Source organism: Macaca fascicularis, chromosome 7 (genome assembly GCF_037993035.2).
Source record: "Macaca fascicularis isolate 582-1 chromosome 7, T2T-MFA8v1.1".
NCBI lineage: Eukaryota > Metazoa > Chordata > Mammalia > Primates > Cercopithecidae > Macaca > Macaca fascicularis.
In genome coordinates this window covers 52643955-52667844 of record NC_088381.1, presented here as the reverse complement: position 1 = coordinate 52667844, position 23890 = coordinate 52643955, and the positions used below count along the sequence as shown (strand labels likewise).

At 42.5% G+C, this 23890-nt stretch overlaps 1 protein-coding gene across 9 annotated transcripts in view; it reads left to right on the top strand.

Annotated features, from left to right (window-relative positions):
* Nucleotides 1–23890, top strand: part of SIN3A (SIN3 transcription regulator family member A) — an 88195-nt gene that overhangs the window by 12664 nt on the left and 51641 nt on the right. For all 9 annotated transcript variants that reach the window (XM_073996402.1, XM_015453100.3, XM_005560124.4 and 6 more), the window contains exons 2-3: nt 14332–14553; nt 21923–22099. In XM_073996402.1, coding sequence (XP_073852503.1) covers nt 14365–14553; nt 21923–22099 — 366 coding nt within the window. In that variant the 5' untranslated portion in view covers nt 14332–14364. The remainder of the gene's footprint in view (nt 1–14331; nt 14554–21922; nt 22100–23890) is intronic.

The following is a 23890-nucleotide window of genomic DNA, read 5'->3' as shown; positions in this document are numbered from 1 at the left end:
TAGTAGAAATGGGGTTTCACCATATTGGCCAGGCTGGCCTTGAACTCCTGACCTCCCAAAGTGCTCGGATTACAGGCATGAGTCACCACGCCCAGCCTGAAAATTATTTTTTTTCCAAAGTAATAAACTCACTTTAGCTATTACCACTTGTACATCTAAACAACGTTATGGAGTTTTACTGATCTTATTTTTCCTATATATTGAAATATTTTGGTATTTCATCATCCTAGGAATTATTTCATCATTACTCATCAATTCCCAAATATGCTAAAAAGGACTAAAATAATATGACAAAGGGAGAATTACAGAATTGCTTAAAAGGATATGCAGTAATGAAATAAATCATTAGTTTTACACGTCCATTTTTAGAGATGGGGCCTCGCTTTGTTGCCCAGGCCGAGTGCAGTGGTACGATCATAGCTCACTGCAGCCTCAAGCTTCTGGGCTCAAGTGATCTTCCCACCTAAGCATCCTAGGTAGCTGGGACTATAGGTGTGCACCACAGCCCTTCAATTTTCTTATTGCTTTTCCTAAAACTTAAAGCAACTTTTTTTTTCTCTTTGGATACACGGTCTCACTCTGTCACCCAGGCTGGAGTGCGGTGACGCAATCTCAGTTCACTGCAACCTTCTCCCAGACTCAAGCAATCTTCTCACCTCAGCCCCCCAAGTAACTGGGACTACAGGCATGTGCCACCACACCTGGCTAATTTTTGTATTTTTTTTGTAGAGAGAAGGTTTTGCCATGTTGTTCAGGCTGGTCTTGAACCCCTGGGCTCAAACAGTCCACCCACCTTAGCCTCCCAAAGTGCTGGAATTCCAGGTATGAGCCATCATGCCCAGCCTACAGCATCTTTCAAGAAAGTATAAAAGAAGTTGGGAGATACCATCTTAAGCATTATGTAAGGTGTTAACATTTGGAGAATCTAGGGGAAGGAGTACATGGTAATTTTTATACTATTTTTCAACTTTTAAGGTTTCATTGGACATATTTAAAAATCCATAGTTTTTCATTTTCCTCCTATAATGGCAAAGAGAAGAAAACTGACCATAGAAGACATTTCGGAGGAACTTGTAGATGAATGCTGTGTGACAGTAGTACTCTATACTGTTAGGATGATGGTAAAGTTATATAAACCAAGTTGTAAAATACGAGTCTTCAGCCAGGTATGGTGGCATGCACCTATATTCCCAGCATCTTGGGAGGCTGGGACAGGAGGATCACTTGAGCCCAGTACTTCAAAACCAGGCGGGGCAACATAGCAGGATCCTGTTTCCACCCATATACATATGTGACTGTACCCTAGATGAGTTTAGAATATGATTATTATTTTTTTTTTTTTTGAGACGGAGTTTTGCTCTTGTTGCCCAGGCCGGAGTGCCATAGCACAATCTCGGCTCACTGCAACTTCTGCCTCCTGGGTTCAAGGGATTCTCCTGCCTTAGCCTCCCGAGTGGCTGGGATTACAGGCATGCACCACCATGCCTGGCTAATTTTTGGTATTTTTAGTAGAAGATGGGGTTTCTCCGTGTTGGTCAGGCTGGTCTCAAACTCCCAACCTCAGGATCTACTTGCCTTAGCCTCCCAAAGTGCTGGGATTACAGTTGTGAGCCACCATGCCCGATGGTGATTTTTTTAATTTTAATTTTTTATTTTTTTAAAGAGGGGATCTGTCTCACTATGTTGCCCAGGCTGGATTTAAATTCATAAGCTCAAGCTGTTCTCCTGCTTCATTACCCCCAGATAACTGGAACTACAGGCACCCAGCTAGAATGTGATTTTCTTTTTATAAGAATCAGAACTGGGCTGGGTGCAGTGGCATATGCCTGCAATCCCAACTTCTTGGGAGGCTGAGGTAGGAGGATCACTTGAGCCCAGAAGTTTGAGACCAGCCTGGGCAACATAGTGAGATTCTATTTTTAAGAAATGAAAAAAAAAAAAAAAAACCACTGCACTTTGCCAAAAAGATGTATGATAGTATTCTTTCATCTTTCAGGATATTTGTACACCAAAAACTTAGTTGATGCAGTTTGTAAATGGACATGTGCCAAAGTTATGTATATGTATGTAGATGGTTAGAATGAAAAAGTATGTAAAAATGAAAAAACAAAAATTGGATTTTTTTTTTTTTTGAGACAGAGTCTCACTCTTTTTGCCCAGGCTGGAGTGCAGTGGCTCAATCTTGGCTTACTTGCAACCTCTGCCTCCCAGGTTCAAGTGATTCTCCTGCCTCAGCCTCCCGAGTAGCCGGGACTACAGGTGCATGCCACCGTGCCTGGCTAATTTTTTGTATTTTTGGTAGAGATGGGGTTTCACTATTTTAGCCAGGATGGTCTCTGTCTCCTGACCTCGTGATCCACCCACCTTAGCCTCTAAGAGTGCTGGGATTAGAGGTATGAGCCACTGCGCCCAGCCTGGATTGTTCATTCTGATTGTCATTTATTAGTCTAAAAATGAGAATGCTTACGATTATGGAGCAAAGAAGATGACTGTTCTCTCCGACAAAATTATGAAGTGAGTTTTCAAAGTATTTCACTTGATGATGCATGGGCAGAAAGGGAAAAAAAGACCCAGAGGTGATAAGCTAGAACCTTACTAGAGCTGTACCTGAAACCTGGAATCAAAATTTGCAAAATGGAAGCCAAGCGTAGTGGTGTGTACCTGTTTACAGAGTGGAAGCCAAGTGTAGTGGTGTGTACCAGCTACTCGGGAGGCTGAGGCAGGAGGATCGCTTGTGGCCAAGAGTTCAAGACCGGCCTGTGCAATGTAGGGAGACTGTCTCAAAAAAAATTTTTTTTTAATTAGCCACTCTGTAGTCCCAGCTACTCAGGAAGCTGAGGTGGGAGGATTGTTTGAGCCCAGCAGTCTGTAATGAGCTATGATCATGCCACTGTACTCCAGCCTGGCAATGGAGCAAGACACTGTTTTTTGTTTGTTTGTTTTTTGTTTTTGAGACGGAGTCTGGCTCTGTTGCTCACGCTGCAGTGTAGTGGCAAGATCTCGGTCAACCTCCACCTTCCAAGTTCAAGCAATTCTACTGCCTCAGCTTCCTGAGTAGCTGGGATTATAGGCACACGTCACCATGCCCGGCTAATTTTTTTTTTTTTTTTTTTTTTGAGACGGAGTCTCACGCTGTTGCCCAGGCTGGAGTGCAGTGGCGCCATCTCGGCTCACTGCAAGCTCCGCCTCCCGGGTTCCCGCCATTCTCCTGCCTCAGCCTCCTGAGTAGCTAGGACTACAGGCGCCCGCCACCGCGCCCGGCTAATTTTTTGTATTTTTAGTAGAGACGGGGTTTCACTGTGGTCTCGATCTCCTGACCTTGTGATCCGCCCGCCTCGGCCTCCCAAAGTGCTGGGATTACAGGCTTGAGCCACCGCGCCCGGCCAATTTTTTTGTTTTTTTAGTAAAGATGGGGTTTCATCATGTTGGCTAGGCTGTCTTGAGCTCCTCACCTCACGTGATCCACCCGAGTTGGCCTCCCAAAGTACTGGGATTACAGGCGTGAGCCACTGTGCCCGGCTGACCCTGTTTCTTTTTCTTTTTTCTTTTTTCTTTTTTTTTTTTTTGTGAGACAGAGTCTTTGCTCTGTCACCCAGGCTGGAGTGCAGTGGTGCGATCTCAGCTCACTGCAAGCTCTGCCTCCCAGGTTCACACCATTCTCCTGCCTCAGCCTCCCGAGTAGCTGGGACTACAGGCGCCTGCCACCATGCCTGGCTAATTTTTTGTATTTTTAGTAGAGACAGGGTTTCACCGTGTTAGCCAGGATGGTCTCAATCTCCTGACATTGTGATTCGCCCGCCTCAGCCTTCCAAAGTGCTGGGATTATAGGCCTGAGCCCGACCCCCTGTTTCTTAAAAGAAAGAAAAAATGTATAGAATGGCTATGTTCCAGGTTCTTGCATGACATTTGATGAGTAGTTGGTTGCATTTTAAAGGATGTTGCACATTTTGGATATTTATATTCCCCAGTGCCCAGGAAAGTACGGAATAAAAATTTAGATTTGCTACTTAAGGCTGGGCACGATGGCTCACGCCTGTAATCCCAGCACTTTGGGAGGCTGAAGCGGGCAGATCACTTGAGGTCAGGAGTTTGAGACCAGCCTGGCCAACATGGCAAAACCCTATCTCTACTAAAAATACAAAAATTAACCAAGTGTGGTGGCACGCACCTGTAATTTCAGCTACTTGGGAGGCTGAGGCACGGGAATTGCTTGAACCTGGGAGGCAGAGGTTGCAGTGAATTGAGATTGCACCACTGCGCTCCAGCCTGGGTGACAGAGTGAGACTCTATCTCAAAAAAAAAAAAAAAAAAAAAAAGGAAATTGCTACTTACATTCTTATTAAAATAGTAAGTAATAATAATATTTTTATTTTTTATTTTTATTTTTGAGAGGGAGTCTTGCTCTGTTGCCCAGGCTGGAGTGCAATGTCGTGACCTTGGCTCACTGCAACCTCTGCCTCCCAGGTTCAAGTGATTCTCCTGCCTCAGCCTCCAAAGTAGCTGGGATTACAGGCGCCCGCTACCACACCTGGCTAATTTTTGTATTTTTAGTAGAGATGGGGTTTCACCCTGTTGACCAGGCTGGTCTCGAACTCCTGACCTCAGGTGATCCGCCCGCCTCAGCCTCCCAAAGTGCTGGAATTACAGGTGTGAGCCACCACACCTGGCCTTATTTTTTATTTTTATTTTTATAGACTCAATGAGCATTATGGTATCAGAACAGCTGTAAAATTTTGAGTCAGAAGAGTTTTACAGATCAAACTTGACAGTAAACCAAGAAAGGGATGAAAGGGGACCAGGCGTAAAAAAAGAGTTCTAAAAAACTCTAGGCCAGAGTGTCTGGCCAATGTGTAATGGTATAATGCAGGTTAAAGGTGTATCATATGCCGTAAAAGAAGCATTGATGGTCGGGTGCAGTGGCTCACGCCTGTAATCCCAGCACTTTGGGAGGCTGAGGCGGGTGGATCACCTGAGGTCAGGAGCTCCAGACTAGCCTGGCCAACATGGTGAAACCCCATATCTACTAAAAATACAAAGATTAGCCGGGTGTGGTGGCAGGTGCCTGTAATTGCAGCTACTTGGGAGGCTGAGGCAGGAGAATCACGTAAACCTAGGAGGCAGAGGTCCCAGTGAGCCAAGACCACACCATTGCACTCCAGTCTGGGCAACAAGAGTGAAACTCCGTCTTAAAAAAAAAAAGCATTGATGTCGTTCCATAACCAAGATGACTGTCCTGGACTACCTTTGTATAATTTATCAAGCCACAGCCTAAGATAATCCTACCAAAGCTCACAAAAGATACATGACAAGGCCGGGAGCAGTGGCTCACGCCTGTAATCCCAGCACTTTGGGAGGGTGAGGCGGGCGGATCACGAGGTCAGGAGATTGAGACCATCCTGGCTAACACGGTAAAACCCCCTCTCTACTAAAAAAAAAAAACACAAAAAACAATTAGCCGGGCGTGGTGGCAGGCACCTGTAGTCCCAGCTACTCAGGAGGCTGAGGCCGCAGAATGGTGTGAACCTGGGAGGTGGAGCTTACAGTGAGCCAAGATTGCGCCACTGCACTCCAGCCTGGGCAACAGAGCAAGACTCTATCTAAAAAATAATATATATACACACACACACACACACACACACACACACACGACAGTTGGGGTTGTGATTAGATTTAGGTTTCTCAACTTTGGCACACTGTTGACATTTGGGGCCAAATAATTTGTTGTGAGGAGACTGTCATGTGCATTGTAGGATGTTTGACAACATCCTTTTACAATACCTGTGAGATGTCAGTAGCACTCCATCCTCCTGAGTTGTGACAACCAAAAATGTCTTCCATCATTACTACATGTGCCCTGGGGAGGCAGAATCTCCCCTAGTTGAGGACCGCTGCATTAGAAAAATGTAAAAACTGAGTTCAAAGGAGGCTTGGATATTAGATCTAACGGTGTCTTTTGAGAAGAGCTGGTTGTTAATTTTGTGAAGTAATAATTCTAATCACTATAGGAAATCTAAATAGAGTGCCTTTCATTCTGTAATAGATTCTTTCTTAGCAGATTTTAAACCAGAGGTGGACTTTTGGACAAATTTTGAATTAGACTACTCAAATTTGCACTGGGTTGAAGTTACATTGACTTAATAACTTTGATAGAAGTTTGCTTTTGAAGAGAAACTTTCCATTATATCAAGGGTATGCATTTATAAAAAATAAGGAGTATGCATTTATTTATTTATTTATTTTATTTTTTGTTCTAAGAGTATGCATTTAAACAAACTGACTGGGATAGACTTTTGTTTTTTTGAGACAGGGTCTTATTCCATCACCCATGCTGGAGTACAGTGGCATAATCACAGCTACCTATAGCCTCGACCTCCCAGGCTCAAGTGATCCTCCCACCTCAGCTTCCTAAGCAGCAAGGACTACAGGCTCTCACTACCATGCCCAGCTAATTTTTAAATTTTTTTGTAGATATGGTGTCTCACTTTGTTGCCCAGGCTCATCTCAAACTCCTGGACTCAAGCAATCCTCCCACCACGGCCTCCCAAAGTGCTAGGGTTACATATGTGAGCCACTACACCCAGCATTCCACCCGTTTTTTGTTTGTTTGTTTGTTTTTGAGATGGAGTCTTGGTCTGTTGACCAGGCTAGAATGCAGTGAGCGATCTCGGCTCACTGCAACCTCCACACCCTGGGTTCAAGTGATTCTTGTGTCTCAGCCTCCTGAATAGGTGAGGTTACAGGCACCCACAACCACACCCGACTAATTTGTTTTTCGTATTTTAGTAAAGACAGGGTTTCACCATGTTGGCCAGACTGGTTTAGAACTTCTGACCTCAAGTGATCTGCCCGCCTCAGCCTCCCAAAGTGCTAGGATTACAGGTGTAAGCCACCATGCCCAGCCCCCACCTTTTATTATAACACATGGCCAGGTGACTTTTAGGACCTGTAGTTGTTTTTTTGTGTGTGTGTGTTCGGGATCTTCCTCTGTCACTCAGGCTGGAGTGCAGTGGTACAATCTTGGTTAATGTAACCTCCACCTGCTGGCCTCAAATGATCCTCTTCAGTCACCCAAAGTGCTAGGATTACAGGCACAAGCCACTGTGCCCGCCAGGTGACTTTTAAATGTTCTGCTGCCATTATTTAGTCTTCTCTCCATAGTTTCTGTACGTCAAAGTGCTTTTTTTTTTTTTCTTTTTATGTTTTCATAGACTAGACTTCCGATAGTACTGTAAACTCCAAATTTGAAACAGTTGGAGACCAACCATGTTGGCTAAAGCAGGACTTGACAATACTTTTGTGACTGACTTTGTGGTTCCATCGTTTGGTTTTCAAATATTTTATATTCTAGAATTATACTGTACCCCTCTGCAAGCATGGTTTTATGATCTGTCCAGTGTTTCTACTTTAGATTGGTCATATATTCCAAGGAGGAAGAATTCAACCTCTTGCTCCTTTAGCTAGGTATGTGACCTTGAACAAGTTATTTGAGTATCAGTTTCCCTCAAAAGAAGAGGGTTCTGACTGGTCGCAGTGGCTCATGCCTATACTCCCAGCATTTTGGGAGGCCAAGGCAGGAGAATTGTTTGAGGCCAGGAGTTCGAGACCACCCTGGGCAGCATAGCGAGACCCTGTCTGTACAAAATACAAAAGTTAGCCAGATATGGTGGCGCTGCCTATGTCCCAGCTACTCGGGAGGCTGAGGTGGGAGGATTACTTGAGCCCAGGAGATTGGGGCTGCAGTGAGCCATGATTGCACTGCTGCACTCCAGCCTGGTGGACATAATGGTATACTATTGCAAAAAAAAAAAAAAAAAAAGGAGGGTTCTGGGACTGCCTATCTGACAGGATTCTTGCGAGGAGGATGTCAGCTGATAGCAGTCATATATGGAAGACTTGGCTGTTGTCAGGGAGGAAATCTCTGACTCAGTGCTGGACTTCTAACCCTCCACACAGCGCCAGGTATGACGTACACACTTGCTAATTACTTGTGGGATGAATGACTTGGCAAAGATTGTAAATAACTATTGCCTATACGTCTAAACTTACTATAATATTTTAATTTCATGCTCTATACCCCTGTGTTCTAATTCGTCTCTAATTTTCAAGATGTAGCTGATTATTTACCTTTATAGAGTCTTCCGAAGTGTACCTGTCTGTACCCCTTTCCCAATTTATAGTACTTATTTTTTCCACTCAGGAGCTGGTTTGTATTGTTGGCTTTTCTTCCTGTTTTTTTTTTTTTTTTCCTAACCCTCAGAATCCTTGGATTTTTTTTTTCCAAGACTTTATCAAGAAAATTTCCAAATATACAACAAAGTTGATAGAATTTTAGTAAATATAACGAACACCCATATACACACTACCTAGATTTTACCATTATCATTTTTCTACTACTTGGTTTAACATATGCGTGTCCACCTATCCAGCCCTCCGTCAATGAATCTAATTTTTTGATGTATTTCAAAATAAATTGCAGACATTAGTATTCTTCATCTTAGTACTTGAGCATGTTTATCATTATCTAGAGTTTAATATTGTTTATAGCATTTTTCTTTTTTGCCCAGGCTGGAGTGCGGTAGCAAGATTTCAGCTTACCTCAACCTCCGTCTCCTGGGCTCACATGATCCTCCCATCTCAGCCCCCTAAATAGCTGGGACTACAGGTGCATGCCACCATGCATGGCTAATTTTGTATTTTTTATAGAGACAGTCTCGCTATGTTGTCCAGGCTGGTCTTGAACTCCTGTGCTCAAGAGATTCACCTGCTTCGGCCTCCCAAAGTACTGGGATTACAGGCACTTTGTGAGCCACTGTGCCTCGCTAGCATGTTTTTTCTTTTTCTTTTTTTTCTTTTTTTTTTTTTTGAGACGGGGTCTCGGTGTCTCACTCTGTTGCCCAGGCTGGAATGCAGTGACATGATCACTGCTCACTACAACCTTGCAAACTCAACTTCTGAGGTCAAGCGATCCTTCCACCTCAGTCCGTGGAGTAGCTAGTACCATAATTGTACACCACCATTTCCGTCTACAATTTTTTTTTATTTTGTAGAGACAGGGTCATCCCATTGTTGCCCAGACTGGTCTCGAGCTCCTGGGCTCAAGCCATCCTTGAGCCTCAGCTTCCCAAAGTGTTGAGATTACAGGCATGAGTCACTGTGCCCAGCCACATTTTTCTTTCGATGCAAATGTTGCATATAATAAAATGTACAAATCTTTAGTACGTTTTGTGTGTGTATACATACATGAGATCATGCTATATGTATTCCACAGCTTACTGTTTTCTTTTTTTTTTTTTTCTTTTTTTGGAAATGTAGTTTCACTCTTGTTACCCAGGCTGGAATGTGCAACGGCACCGTCTTGGCTCACCTCAACCTCTACCTCCTGGGTTCAGCGATTCTCCTGCCTCAGCCTCCCCAGTAGCTGGGATTACAGGCATGCACCACCACGCCCGGCTAATGTTTGTGTGTTTTTAGTACAGACAGGGTTTCTCCATGTAGGTCAGGTTGGTCTCGAACTCCCGACCTCAGGTGATCCACCCGCCTTGGCCTTCCAAAGTGCTGGAATTATAGGTGTAAGCCCCCGTATCCGACCTAGCCTGCTGTTTTCACTTAGTATGTCTTAGAGTTCATTCTTTGTACTTGTGGATAAACCCTGATCTTTCTGATTCCTACACAGTTTTGCATAATATGCATGATCACGTTTATTTAGCTATTGATATACATTTAGATTTTCATACTTTGCTGCAATAAATATATTTGGCAGATGTGTAGGATAGAGACCTGAAAGTGGAATTGCTAGTTTTAGTATTCCAAAATCTAGTATGTTTTAGCGTTCATTATTTATATTTGTGGAGAAACTTTGATCTGATTCTTACATAGTTTTCCATAATACATGGAATGGGTATGCACATTTAAAATTTTAATAAATACCTACAAGTTGCCAACTAAATAGGCTGTACCAATTAAAGCCTCCTCCATCAGTGTTTCCCTGTATCCTAACCCACACTGCATCATTTTTTTTTAAATTGCTTTGGAGTAGATTACTTTTTTTTTTCCCCCGAGGCGGAGTTTTGCTCTTGTTGCCCAGGATGGAGTGCAATGGCGTGATCTCGGCTCACTGCAACCTCTGCCTTCCAGGTTCAGGCAATTCTCCTGCCTCAGCCTCTGGAGTAGCTGGGATGACAGGCATGCACCACCACACCCGGCTAATTTTATATTTTTAGTAGAGACAGAGTTTCTCCATGTTGATCAGGCTGGTCTCGAACTCCCGACCTCAGATGATCCGTTCACCTCGGCCAACCAAAGTGCTGGGATTGCAGGTGTGAGCCATGGTGCCCAGCCTTTTTTATTTATTTATTTATTTTGAGACTTAGTTCTGCTCTGTTGCCCAGGCTGGAGTGCAATGGCGTCATCTCAGCTCACTGCAACCTCCGCCTCCCAGGTTCAAGTGATTCTCATGTCTCAGCCTCTGAGTAGCTGGGATTACAGGCGCCCACCACCACACCCGGCTAATTTTTGTGTTTTTAGTAGAGGGAGGGTTTCACCATGTTGGCCAGGATGGTCTTGAACTCCTGACCTCAAGTGATCTGCCCCCCTCGGCCTCCCAAAGTGCTGGGATTACAGGCATGAGCCACCGCGCCCGGCCTACTTTACACATTTTTTATTACTAGTGAGACTATGTATGGTTTCCCCAACTAGTTTTTATACTTTTAGAGGGCAAGGGCTGAAATCATCTACGGACTTCATATCTACTCACTAAGCATTTGCTTTTAATGAATGAATGCTGCTGAAGCATTTCTGCTTTATTAGGTTTAGGCTGAAGAAGGATGAGTTAGCTAAGTATGTGAAAGGTTAAAAACAGCTGAACTTGCTCCCTGCATGTGTGCCTTAAATAAGTAAAGGGACTGACTCTTCCTTCATTTCATCTCTTCTGTGAGAGGTAAGGTAGTGAAGTAGTTAAGAACCAGGCTCTGGAGACAGATTTCCTGGATTTATATCCCAGCTTTGCCTCTTACTAGCTGTGCAACCTTGGGCGGTTTACTTAATCTTTGTGTTTCAATTTCCTCATTCATAAATTAGAGAACACCTTGCTTATAAGGTTGTTGTGAAGGATGATCAGGCCCTGAAACAAGGGGTATGATTAGAGTGGAAGCAATGTATTTGAGAGAGAGAGTTAGGAATAGAACTGTGAGTGGTAATTGTTAAAGAAATAAAGTATGGTTCAGAGAAAGTTCTGCAGTGTTGTAGAGGTGGTATGGAAAGCAAACTCTGGAGGTGGATGAAGTTAAGTACCATATGAAATCCCAGTCGCTTTATAAAACAAACGATATTTTAACAGCCAAAAGATAGGATATGATATCAGAATAGACCATAGTACTGTGATACTTAATCTATGAAAAGCTCACTTCTTCTTTTTCTTTATGGTTCATAAACCAGCATTTGGAAATCACTAATGTAGGCTGATCCCCTCCTTTTGCCCCTGTTTGAAAATAGGGCCAAAATTAGAAAGCTTCATGGTAGATAAGAGTTTGGAGTAGAATCCAGTTCTTTTTTGTTTGTTTTTATTTTTTGCCCTCAAACATTCTCCCATCCGATAGAATCCAGTTCTTAAAAGGTACTCTGCTGTTTTTTCTATAGTCGTGCTGTGCTCTTCACATCTGATTTTGGCTTATTATTTATAAAGTTTTTGTTGTTGTTTTTTGAGACAGAGTCGCTCTGTCGCCCAGCCTGTAGTGTAGTGGTGCAATCTCGCTCACTGCAACCTCCTCCTCCCAGGTTCAAGCGATTCTCCTGCCTCAGCCTCCTGAGTAGCCAGGATTACAGGCACATGCCATCATGCCCGGCTAATTTTGTAATTTTAGTAGAAACAGGGTTTCACCATGTTGGCCTGGCTGGTCTCAAACTCCTGACCTCAGGTGATCCATCCACCACGGCCTCCCGAAGTGCTGGGATTACAGGTGTGAGCCACTGTGACCAGCCTATAAAGTTTTTTTTAAAACCCAGTGCTGCCCTATCATAACATTTCTATAATTGTTTTTTGTTTTTGTTTTGTTTTGAGACAGATTTGCAGTCTGTTGCCCAGGCTGGAGTGCAGCGGCGGGACCTCCACTCACTGCAGCCTCTGACTCCTGGATTCAAGCGATTCTCGTGCCTTAGCCTCCCAAGTAGCAGGGATTACAGATGTGCGCCATCACGCCTGGCTAATTTTTGTATTTTTACTAGAGACACCATTTCACTGTGTTGGCCAGGCTGGTCCTGAACTCCTGACCTTAGGTGATCTGCCTGCCTCAGCTTACCAAAGTTCTAGGATTACAGGTGTGAGCCACTGCATCCAGCCTATAAAGTATTGACTTCATTTTTGGTTACAGAGGTTAGTCTCCGATGAGTTAAGCATCAGTTTTCAACCAACGGAACCCAAGACCAAACCACTGAAAGTCATGAACATATATAAGAAATAGCCAAAAAGACATTTTACTCTACCTATAATTAGACTCAGTTCCTCATCCCAAAGCACGTTGAGGTTTAGTGTTCGTAGTTGATTAGTGGCTCTTCAAATATCAAATAGCATGCATAAATCTATATTCTCAACCTCTTAATATGTCTAAAAGCTTTTGGAATACTAAGCTAAACATGCTGCTTCGTACTAGAAAAACCTAGGAAAGCATAACTAGCTAAGACATTTTAAATTACTTATCAGCAACTGTCAGAAACGTTCGCCGGGCGCTGTGGCTCACGCCTGTAATCCCAGCACTTTGGGAGGCCGAGGCGGGCGGATCACAAGGTCAGGAGATCGAGACCACGGTGAAACCCCATCTCTACTAAAAATACAAAAAATGAGCCGGGCGCGGTGGTGGGCGCCTGTAGTCCCAGCTACTCGGGGAGGCTGAGGCAGGAGAATGGCGTGAACCCAGGAGGCGGAGCTTGCAGTGAGCCGAGGTCGTGCCACTGCACTCCAGCTTGGGCAAGAGAGCAAAACTCCGTCTCAAAAAAAAAAAAAAAAAAAAAAAAAAGAAACGTTCTCAACTCCATTTAACTGAGTTCCACATATTATCACACACAAAGCTGAGAGACTTAGTCTGAAGTTATATAGGCCACAGAGAGTGTATTTGTGGCTCGAGTTTACAGAAAGATAAAAGTGGCCAGCTTGCAAATTAATCAGTTGTGCTGCTGTGTCAGGTTCCCACTTAGGTGTGTGAAATGTGAGAAAAACCTGAGACAGGATTTCATATCTAAGGATTAGAGTGGCGGCCAGATTGAGGACTATCATGAGGACAAAGAAAAGGTGAAACAGCCATGGAGAGTCCTTGTAAAGACTACTTTCCCTTCAGGGTTTGTGTGCTCCCAGAGGATAAAGAAAAGATCTTGGGTAGACTTAAGAATTAGGTAAAGATTATTATTATTTTTTTAACATACTTTACTTTAGATGAGGGGAGTGGTTTGCCAAATCTCCCACTATTACTGTAATTTTTATCTTCTTTCCATAGCAGTGGTGTCTTATTTAAGATATTTTTTGGGGACTGGAAAAGTGGTGGGGCCTTTTTTCTTTGGATGGCTGATGCATTCTTTCTCACTGATGGTGTGTTACGCTTGTGTTAGTGATACTGATGTGGAAAGACTCCAAAGACCCAAGTAGATTCCTGGGCCAAATGTTCATAGACTTTTTGTGTCCTGCAGGAAGGAAATTGTCTCCCACAGAGGTATTATTAAGCTAAGAGAATCTCTTCTTATAACTGTTAGAACCAGAAGAAAACTTAGGCATGATCTGTTCCAACTTTCTTATTTTATAGTTGGAGAAACAAATTCATATAGAACGGGGAACTTGTTGAAATTACATAGCATTTTAAATTGGCAAGTCTAGAATCTTTGTCTTCCCATTCCTGGCACAGTGTTCTTTCCATGATACCATTTTAATTGTTGAAACAAATTTTAAATTACACCACAATTATAGTAGTAGGTTTTGAGAGGATTTAAGAAGTGCTTGAATATTTTTGCAGCGTGTGGATATGTAATTAATATTAGGAGTAATAGCACTGGAGGAGAAAACTAGAGAATAATGGGATAAAAGGTTGTGTTTGTATTTTTAAATTGGAGCCTATTTTTCAACTTCACAGTACCAAATTAATTAAAACTATGTTATTTAAATGTGTTTTTCATTTATAACTTGTTCACTGTGGTTGGGCGGTATGCCCACATACACTTAAACATCACTAAGATGAAACAGATGATCAGTTCTGGGAGTCAGGCTTTTACTAAACTTGGGTGACTGGTCCTAAGTTACGTACATCATACTGGAGTGAGAATTGACTTGCATGCTATTGCTTTTGGTTTCTGCAGGTTTTGTAGTGCATCCCTGAGCATGAGCGCAGAATGAAGCGGCGTTTGGATGACCAGGAGTCACCGGTGTATGCAGCCCAGCAGCGTCGGATCCCTGGCAGCACAGAGGCTTTTCCTCACCAGCACCGGGTGCTTGCCCCTGCCCCTCCTGTGTATGAAGCAGTGTCTGAGACCATGCAGTCAGCCACGGGAATTCAGTACTCTGTAACACCCAGCTACCAGGTAAGCTGGAGCGAACCAAGGGACTAGAATGAGGGAGGAGGAATAGTGATTTTAGGCAGTTATAAAACATTTTTTTAATACTGGTAGATATTTAAAAATTGTTGAGAATGTGTAAGGTTAAAAAAAAAATTGTGTACTCACCATACAAATTTATAAAAAAAAAAGAATGTTGTCATGACCTTTGAAGTTCTCTGCATATCCCACTCTGCTCCCTTCTTTTCCCTCCCTTCAGAGGTAGCCACTAATCTAAACTTTGTATTTATCATTCCCTTGACTTTATTTACTTAAAAAAAAACTAACATAATTGTTTAGTTTTGATATTGCTGAACTTTTATATAAATGGAAACATTTTCTTTGACTCACTTTTTTAAAAAACTCACATTTTTATAGATCACTGTAATTCCACCATTTTCACTCTAGTGTAAATTATATGCATATACTTAATTTATTTGTCAATTCTACCGTTGGACTATTGGGCTGTTTCCAGGTTTTTGCTTTTACAAAGGTGCTGCTGTGAACATTCTGATATTCTCTTAGTGCACTCATTGGCAATTCATGACAAAATAAGAAGCTTGTGCCAGAATTTAAATCAACGCACTTATTAAGACAGTTTTGCTATTTATTTTTTAAAAAGACAGCTGAATTAAACATCATTATAGTGAAATATGACTGACTCTTGGACAGTGTGGGAGTTGAGGCACTGACCGCCCCCCTCCCCCATGCAGTCAAAAATACATGTATAACTTTTTTCTTTTCTTTTCTTCTTTTTTTTTTTTTTTGGAAATAGGGTCTTGCTCTGTGGCTCCTGCTGGAGTGCAGTGGTGTGATCATGACTCACTGCAGCCTCGAACTCCGGGGCTCAAGCAGTCCTGTGCCCCAGCCTCCCTAGTAGCTAGGACTAGGTGCGTACCACAAGCTATCCTCCCGCCTCAGCCTCCCAAAGAGCTGGGATTACAAGTCTGAGCCACTGTGTCCGGCCCATGTATAATTTTTGACTCCCCAAAACTTAAATACAAATAGCCTGTTGTTGTTCAGAAGCTTTACCAATAACATAAATGGTTGATTAACATGTATTTCGTATATTTGTCATATACTGTATTCTTAAAATAATCTAGAAGAAAGAAAATACTAAGAAAATCGTAAGGAAGAGAAAATATATCTACTGTTTATTAAGTGGAAGTGGATCATCATAAAGGTCTTCATCCTTGTCTTCACATTGAGTAGGCTGAGGAGGAGGGAGAAAGAAGATGAAGGGTTAGTCTGGCCATCTCAGGGGTGGCAGAGATGGGAGAAAATCCACGTGTAAGTGGACTTGTGTTGTTGCTGAGTGCAGTGGCTTGCACCCATAATCCCAACACTTGGGGAAGTTGGAAGCATGAGGATGGCCTGAGCCAAGGAGTTAGAGATCAGCTTGGGCAAGATAGCAAGCCCCATCTCTCCTAAAAATAAACAAAGATTAGCAGGGCGTAATGGTGCACACTTGTGTTCCCAGCTGCTTGGGATGCTGAGGTGGGAGGATCATTTGAGCCTGGGAGGTTGAGGCTCCAGTGAATATGCTACCGCACCCAGCATGAGTGACAGAGTGTGAACTTGTCTCAAAAAGAAAGAATTAATTAATTAATTTTAAAAATTAAATAAAAAATTAGCCAGGCATAGTGATGTGCGTCTGTAGTCCTAGCTACCTGGGAGACTGAGGTGAGAGGATTGCTCAAGCCCAGGAAGTCAAGGCTGCAGTGAGCTGTGATCAAGCAACTGTACTTCAGACTGGACAACAGTGCAAGACCCTGTCTCCTTAAAAACAAAACAAAAACTCGTGTTATTCAAGGGTCTGCCATAGCTGATTTACATTGTGGTGCAAACTCCTTACCCTGTTGCAAACCAGTCAGCAGGTTTGAGGACATACAGGAGTTTGTCAAGTACCTATGAAAGGGATTGCTGTGTCACAGGGTATATGCATCTTTAGCAAGTTCCCCCAAGCGTTGTATATTCCTGTTGTTCTATGTCCTGACCAACACTGATCATCTGTTACTCTGTTTTGTAGAAGTGAAGAAATTTGGTTTTTGCCCTTTTTTATTGTGAAAGTAATATATCACTTCAGTTTTTTTTTAATTTTTTCTTTTCTTTTTTTCTTTTTCTTTTTTTTTTTTTTTTTTTTTTTTTTTTTTGAGACAGAGTTTTGCTCTTATTGCCCAGGCTGGAGTGCGGTGGTGTGATCTCGGCCCACTGCAGCCTCTGCCTCCTGGGCTCAAGCAATTCTCCTGCCTCAGCCTCCCAAGTAGCTGGGATTACATGCACCTGCTGCCATGCCTGGCTAATTTTTTGTATTTTTACTAGAGATGGGGTTTCCCCATGTGGGCCAGACTGGTCTTGAACTCCTGACCTCAGGTGATCCGCTCCTCTTGGCCTTACAAAGTACCGGGATTACAGGCATGAGCCACCACGCCTAGTCTATTTTATTTATTTTATTTTTTTTGAGACAGAATCTCTGTCTGTTGCCCAGGCTGGAGTGCAATGGTGCAGTCTTGGCTCACTGCAGCCTCTGCCTCCTAGGTTGAAGCAATTCTCTTGCCTCAGCCTCCCGAGCAGCTGGGATTACAGGCGTGCACCACCACACCCAGCTAATTTTTGTATTTTTAGTAGAGATGGGGTTTCACTATGCTGGCCAGGCTGGTCTCGACCTCCGGTGATCCGCCTGTGTCTGCCTTCCAAAGTGCTGGGATTATAGGTGTGAGCCACTGTACCCGACCTTATTTTATTTTTTTGAGATGGTGTCTCACTCTGTCGTCCCAGCTGGAGTGCAGTGGCATGATCTTGGCTCACTGCAACCTCTGGCTCTGAGGTTCAAGTGATTCTCGTGCCCCAGCCTCTTGAGTAGCTGGGATTACAGGTGCACACCACCATGCCTGGCTAATTTTTGTATTTTTAGTAGAGACAGGGTTTTGCCATGTTGGCCAGGCTGGTCTTAAACTTCCGGTTTCAAGTGATCTGTCCGCCTTGGCCTCCCCAAGTGCTGGGGTTATAGGCGTGAGCCTCTGTGCCCTGCCACACTTTGATTTTTTTTTTAAAAAAGATACAAAATGACTTTTTTCTGTCATGCGTCAGATTTTCTCCCACTGGTGAATTTCTTGGGTATCCAGTTTTGTATGCATATACAAGCATATGTATATCAATCTATCTAGCTATCTAAATTTACCTTTTTTTTTTTTTTTCTTTGAGAGAGAGTCACACTCTCACCCAGGCTGGAATGCTATGGCATGATCTCAGCTCACTGCACCCTTCATCTCCTGGGCTCAAGCAATCCTCGCACCTCAGTCTCCCAAGTAGTTGGGACTACAAATGCATGCCATCACACCTGGCTAATTTTTGTATTTTTTCTGTAGGGACGGGGTTTTGCCATGTTGCCCAGGCTGGTCTTGAACTCCTGTACTCAAGTGATCTGCCCGCCTCGGCCTCCCAATAAGTGCTGGGATTACAGGCATGAGCCACCTTGCCTGGCCTTTCCATTTTTCTTTTTGTACAATTTGGATCATACCTTACATACTGGTCTGCTGTTTGCTCTTTTCATTTAATATATAGTGGATATCTTTCTACTTTAACATATAACTGGTCTGGAGAGGCCTTCAACCTCATTTGTTAGTGACCTTAAAAATATATGGGTACTGGGGTACCCATAAACTGAGGTAATGTTTTTTAAAAACAATTTGGCAGTTTGTGTCAGATTGTTAGTTTTTGACCTGGCATTTCCATTTCTAGGAATTTAGTATAAAAATACAAAGAAGAGGAAATGCAGCTGAAGTAGGAAATGGTGATTCCTGAGGCATCACTCTTCCTCAGGAGTCCCCTTGAAGCAGTCTGATCCCTTCCTGTGGGGCTGGGGCAGCAGTCAGAAGACTGCCAACAGATGGCATCTTTTAGGACTTGGAAGAAAAGAAAGTTGCTTGTTTACCTTGGGTGATTACTTTCATGATCTAAACAGGTTAATGACTGTTTTCTACATATGGGATAGTTACATTTCTTCTGAATGGAAACTAGAATGTGCTTGTATAAGTCAGTCTAGTAAAAGCCTGTAAACCCTGTAAAAAACATGCATACTGGAATATAGAAGCTCAGAATAATAGCCCATCTTTGAGGTACATTAGAGCTTTTAGAATTGTCTAAATAGTTTCTTTTTACTCTTAATATGCCTTGTATCGTTTCTGTGGATTTATGCATAGTCACTTGGTTTCTCCCTCTCATTTCTTCATCTACCTCCAGGATAATTTTTATAAATGTGAGGATTTGAAAAAAGTTTTATTCTCTCTTTAAATTGTGGTATAAAACTTAACATTGTTGAGAGAAAGAAAGTTTCATGTTATTTAGTCTCCTTATTTTGGGGACGGGGCATTCAGGCATTTGGACAGATTGTTGTCTTCTGTGGTGATCAACAGTTCTGAAAAAGGAAAAAAGTTCTGAAAATGTTTTATAGCACTTCTTGCAATAGATATAGAAGGAAAGTGGTTTTGGCTTTTATTTCCTCAAACTTATAAGAGGACAAGAGAAAGATTAAGATAAAAGAATAGAAAAGACATTTGTTTGAGGCCAAACCATCAACAATTTGGGTAAAAAATTTATTTTACATTAGATATAATGCTCATAGCAAATCAAGATAAGCAAAATAAGCAAAGTAGGTTGGGCGCGGTAGCTCATACCTGTAAGCCCAGCACTTTGGGAGCCCAAGACAGGTAGATCATTTGAGGTCAGGAGTTCGACACCAGTCTGACCAACATGGTGAAACCCTGTCTCTACTAAAAATACAAAAATTAGCCGGGTGTGGTGGCAGGCACCTGTAATCCCAGCTACTCAGGAGGCTAAGGCAGGAGAATCACTTGAACCTGGGAGACAGAGGTTGCAGTGAGCCGAGATTGTGCTACTGCACTCCAGCCTGGGCGACAGAGCTAGACTGTCTCAAAAACAAAAAAACAAAAAGAACAAAGTAAGAGTCATCTTTAATTCTGTAACCACAAGATTAAATGCTAACATTTTGCTATATATTAGTTGTCTAAGGTTTAAAATCTTTTTATCATACCGCTTTGTAATGTGCTTTTATTATTTTTTTGAGACAGGGTCTTCCTCTGTCACCCAGTGTAATGTGCGTTAAAAAAATATTTAAAAGGCCGGGCGCGGTAGCTCAAGCCTGTAATCCCAGCACTTTGGGAGGCCGAGTCGGGCGGATCACGAGGTCAGGAGATCGAGACTATCCTGGCTAACACGGTGAAACCCCGTCTCTACTAAAAAAATACAAAAAACTAGCCGGGCGAGGTGGCGGGCGCCTGTAGTCCCAGCTGCTCGGGAGGCTGAGGCAGGAGAATGGCGTAAACCCGGGAGGCGGAGCTTGCAGTGAGCTGAGATCTGGCCACTGCACTCCAGCCTGGGCCACAGAACGAGACTCCGTCTCAAAAAAAAAAAAAAAAAGAACTATTTAAAAGTTTAATTCTATATACAGTACATGAATACATTCAACTTGTGGATTATGAACTTTTTTTTCATATTCAAATATATCTCTATATCACTGTTGAAAGTGTGGCTTACAAATGGCTAATCTGTATCCTTTGTTACGAGTTCGTAATGGCGTAAGTATAGAAATTGAGAGTGTTTAGAAACTATTCTAGCAATTGGACATGATCATTTTTTATTTGTAAAATCCAGTAATGAAAGTTACAGTCAGGGCACAGTGGCTTATGTCTATAACCCCAGCACTTTGGGAGGCCAAGGCAGGTGGACTCCATACCCAAGAGTTCGAGACCAGCCTGGGCAGCATGGTGAAACCCTGTTTCTACAAAAAGTACGACAGTTAACCAGGCATAGTGGTACATGCCTGTAGTCCCAGCTACTCGGGAAGCTGGGATGGGAGGATCATCTGAGCCTGGGGAGGTCAAGGCTACAGTGAGCCATGATTGTACCACTGCACTCCAGGCTGGGTGAGAGAACGGGACCCTGTCTCAATAAAAAGGCAAGAAAAAAAAATTACGAGTTTATGTTTTTTTTGTTTTTGTTGTTGTTTTGTTTTTTGAGATGGAGTTTCACTCTTGTTGCCCAGGCTGAAGTGTGATGGCGTGATATCGGCTCACTGCAACCTCCACCTCCCTGGTTCAAGCAATTCTTCTGCCTCAGCCTCCTGAGTAGCTGGGATTACAGGCATGCGCCACCACGCCCATCTAATTTTGTATTTTCAGTAGAGACAGGGTTTCTCCATGTTGGTCAGGGTGGTTTCAAGAACTCCCAACCTCAGGTGATCCACCCGCCTCGGCCTCCCAAAGTGCTGGGATTATAGGCGTGAACCACCACGCCTGGGGGGTTTGTGTATTTTTTTTCACTTTCATAGTAATTTATTTTTACTGGATTTTTATAAAAGTTGTGGTCCCTGATGGATTGGAACTTTAAGAAAAACATTCATCCTTTACCACAGACAGTTTGAGATAAACTATATAATTTTTTTTTCTTCTTTTTGGAGACAGAGTCTTGCTCTGTTTTCTAGGCTGGAATGCAGTGGCGTGATCTCAGCTGACTGCAACCTCCACCTCCCAGGTTCAAGTGATTTCCATGCCTCAGCCTCCCAGTAGCTGAGATTACAGATGCGTGTTACCATATCCAGCTAATTTTTTTGGTATTTTTAGTAGACGGGGTCTTGCCACGTTTGCCAGGCTGGTCTCGAGCTCCTGACTCGAGTGAACCTTCTGTCTGGGCCTCCCAAAGTGCTGGTTACAGGTGTGAGCCACTGTTCCCAGCTAAACTATATAATTTTTAATAGCTACAAATAATTTGGTTATAACTTGGGTGGGCTGTAATGTATTTAACCAGTTCCTTTTGTGGAAAATTTGGGTTTCCTTCTTTTTCTTTTCTTTGTTGTTGTTTGTTTGTTTGTTTGTTTGTTTGTTTTAGAGATAGGGTCTCATTCTGTCACCTGGGCTAGAGAGCAGTGGTGTGATCACAGCTCACTGCAGCCTTGAACTCCTGGACTCAAGCAATCCTCCTTTAGCCTCTAGAGTAGGTGAGACCACAGGTGCATGTCACCACGCCTGGCCAAGTTTTCATTTTTTGTGGAGATGGTGTCTCACTATGTTGCCCAGGCTTTCTTTTCTCTTTTTAGAGACGTGGTCTCACTCTGTGGCCCAAGCTGGAGTGCAGTGGCATGATCATAGCTCACTGTAGCCTTGAACTCCTGAGTTCAGGCGATCTTCCCATGTAGGTGAGATAGGTGTGAGCCATCATGCCCAGCAGAAATTTGGGTTTCCAATTAATTATCTTTGTACATTTGTATTAGTTATTTAGACACATTTGGGGAAGAATATACAAGCCTTGAAGTTTCCTGTCTGTATTCTGTTCACCCCAGGTTTCAGCCATGCCACAGAGCTCCGGCAGTCATGGGCCCGCCATAGCAGCAGTTCATAGCAGCCATCATCACCCAACAGCTGTGCAACCCCATGGAGGCCAGGTGGTCCAGAGTCACGCTCATCCAGCCCCACCAGTTGCACCAGTGCAAGGACAGCAGCAATTTCAAAGGCTGAAGGTGGTATTCAGCTCTTTTTCTTGGGTCAAAAAGTTTATCTTTAGCAGGAAATACTGGCTGCAGCTTGTCGGTTGTGGTGGTACAACTTCTAACCTGAGATACTAGCTGTCGAATCACAAGTTTTACTGTTTTTGTTTTGTAAAATTTGCTTCTGTTTCCTATCTTGGCACCAGTGCCTGATCCAGAGAAGAATATACTCAGATGTTTTTGGACTGTATGAAATGCATGTCACTCAAATGTTACCAGGATTGTGGGGCCATTTTCATACAAAATAAACCTTAAAATTCATTTTTTGACTGCTTCCTTTTGAACTCTCTATTGAGCACATACATGATTGGCTACAGGTTTGTACAGTAAATTGGCCCGGTAATATGTCTTACAGTTGAATCTTTTTAAATTCTTTTAAATTTTTTTTTTTTTTAATTTTTAGTTTCAGAGATGGGGATCTCACTGTGTTGCCCAGGCTAGTCTCAAACTACTGGCCTCAAGTGATTCTCCCACCTTGGCCTTCGAAAGTGTTGGGAGTACAAGTGTGAGCCACTATGCCCAGCTCATGCCTGTAATGTTCTTATTACCTTTATCTTTTTATTCCTGTTTATGAATAGCTGAATTGACTCACATCATCAAGTCCATCCTTAGTAAACACATGCTCCTTTTTGGGGGGAATCTTGATAAAGTTTAGGGAAAACTATAACTGTGAATGAATTATCAGTGTTTTCATATTTTCCGCTGAGTATGTGTGGTAGGTTTTTAGTGCTTCGAAATTCATAGGGCATCCCTGGAGAAGTGAAGCTTGTGTTCCCAGCTAACCTTGTATCTCTGACCACTTGAATATTACTTTTCAAAATATGTGATTGTTGCAGCAAGTGTTCAGGTTTCAATTTTTCTGATTTTACATTTATATAAAATTAAGTTCAGGAAATAATAAATGATGGAACTCTGAAGAGATGTTAACTCTTCATTTGGTTATGGCAGCCTACTTATGTTGCTTGCAGGCAGGAATGAGAAATAAACCCTCTAAGGACACATCCATAAGCAGCAAATGGTTCTTTCTTCTGTTTTCCCTGGTACTTACTTTAGTTCTTCATGATCCCTGCCCTCATTGGTGTGGATTCTTGGGAACTTGTTTAATATTGGCCTAAGAATATTAAATGCTACATAAATGTTATAAAGTACGGCAAAGCTAAGTGATTTAGAGTAATTTTGTAAAATTTACTCTCTCTGTTGGCTTACATAATATTGACTAATGCATAGCCTTTTAAAGAGAGTGCAGATTTTTTAGGCCTGAAGCTTCACTCTGAATTCTGTCTTTGGGAAAATGTGTATAAGGAATATTGGTGTTTTCTTTAAAACATTTTCGGTCTCTTGTAGAGTGATGACTGTGTACCAAAATGTATTATTGCTGTGGGCTTAGCACTTTACTAAGTCCTGAGAATATTTTTTTTAAAACTTGGTTGCATGTGATTTAATTCTGTATTAACACTCTATGACAGTAGATATGCTTTAATGTTGCAAAATAGCTTATAAACTTGCTTATTAAACTAACAAAAACATATTTATTTCTATAGCCTTTTTCAATCAGCCCTATCAAAGCACAACACCAGTTTTTACCCATCTTCCTCACAGGACTCTTTGGTATAAGTATATGGATTATGTTTTGTTTGCTTTACGGAAACTGGCAAGGAAACAAGGAAGGGTTTTGGATTTGGGGTTATAGAGTGAGTCATGGATAGAGTTAGGATTTCTTGCTGTGTTCTTTTAGTCACAAGCTCTTGACTATATTCCTACATA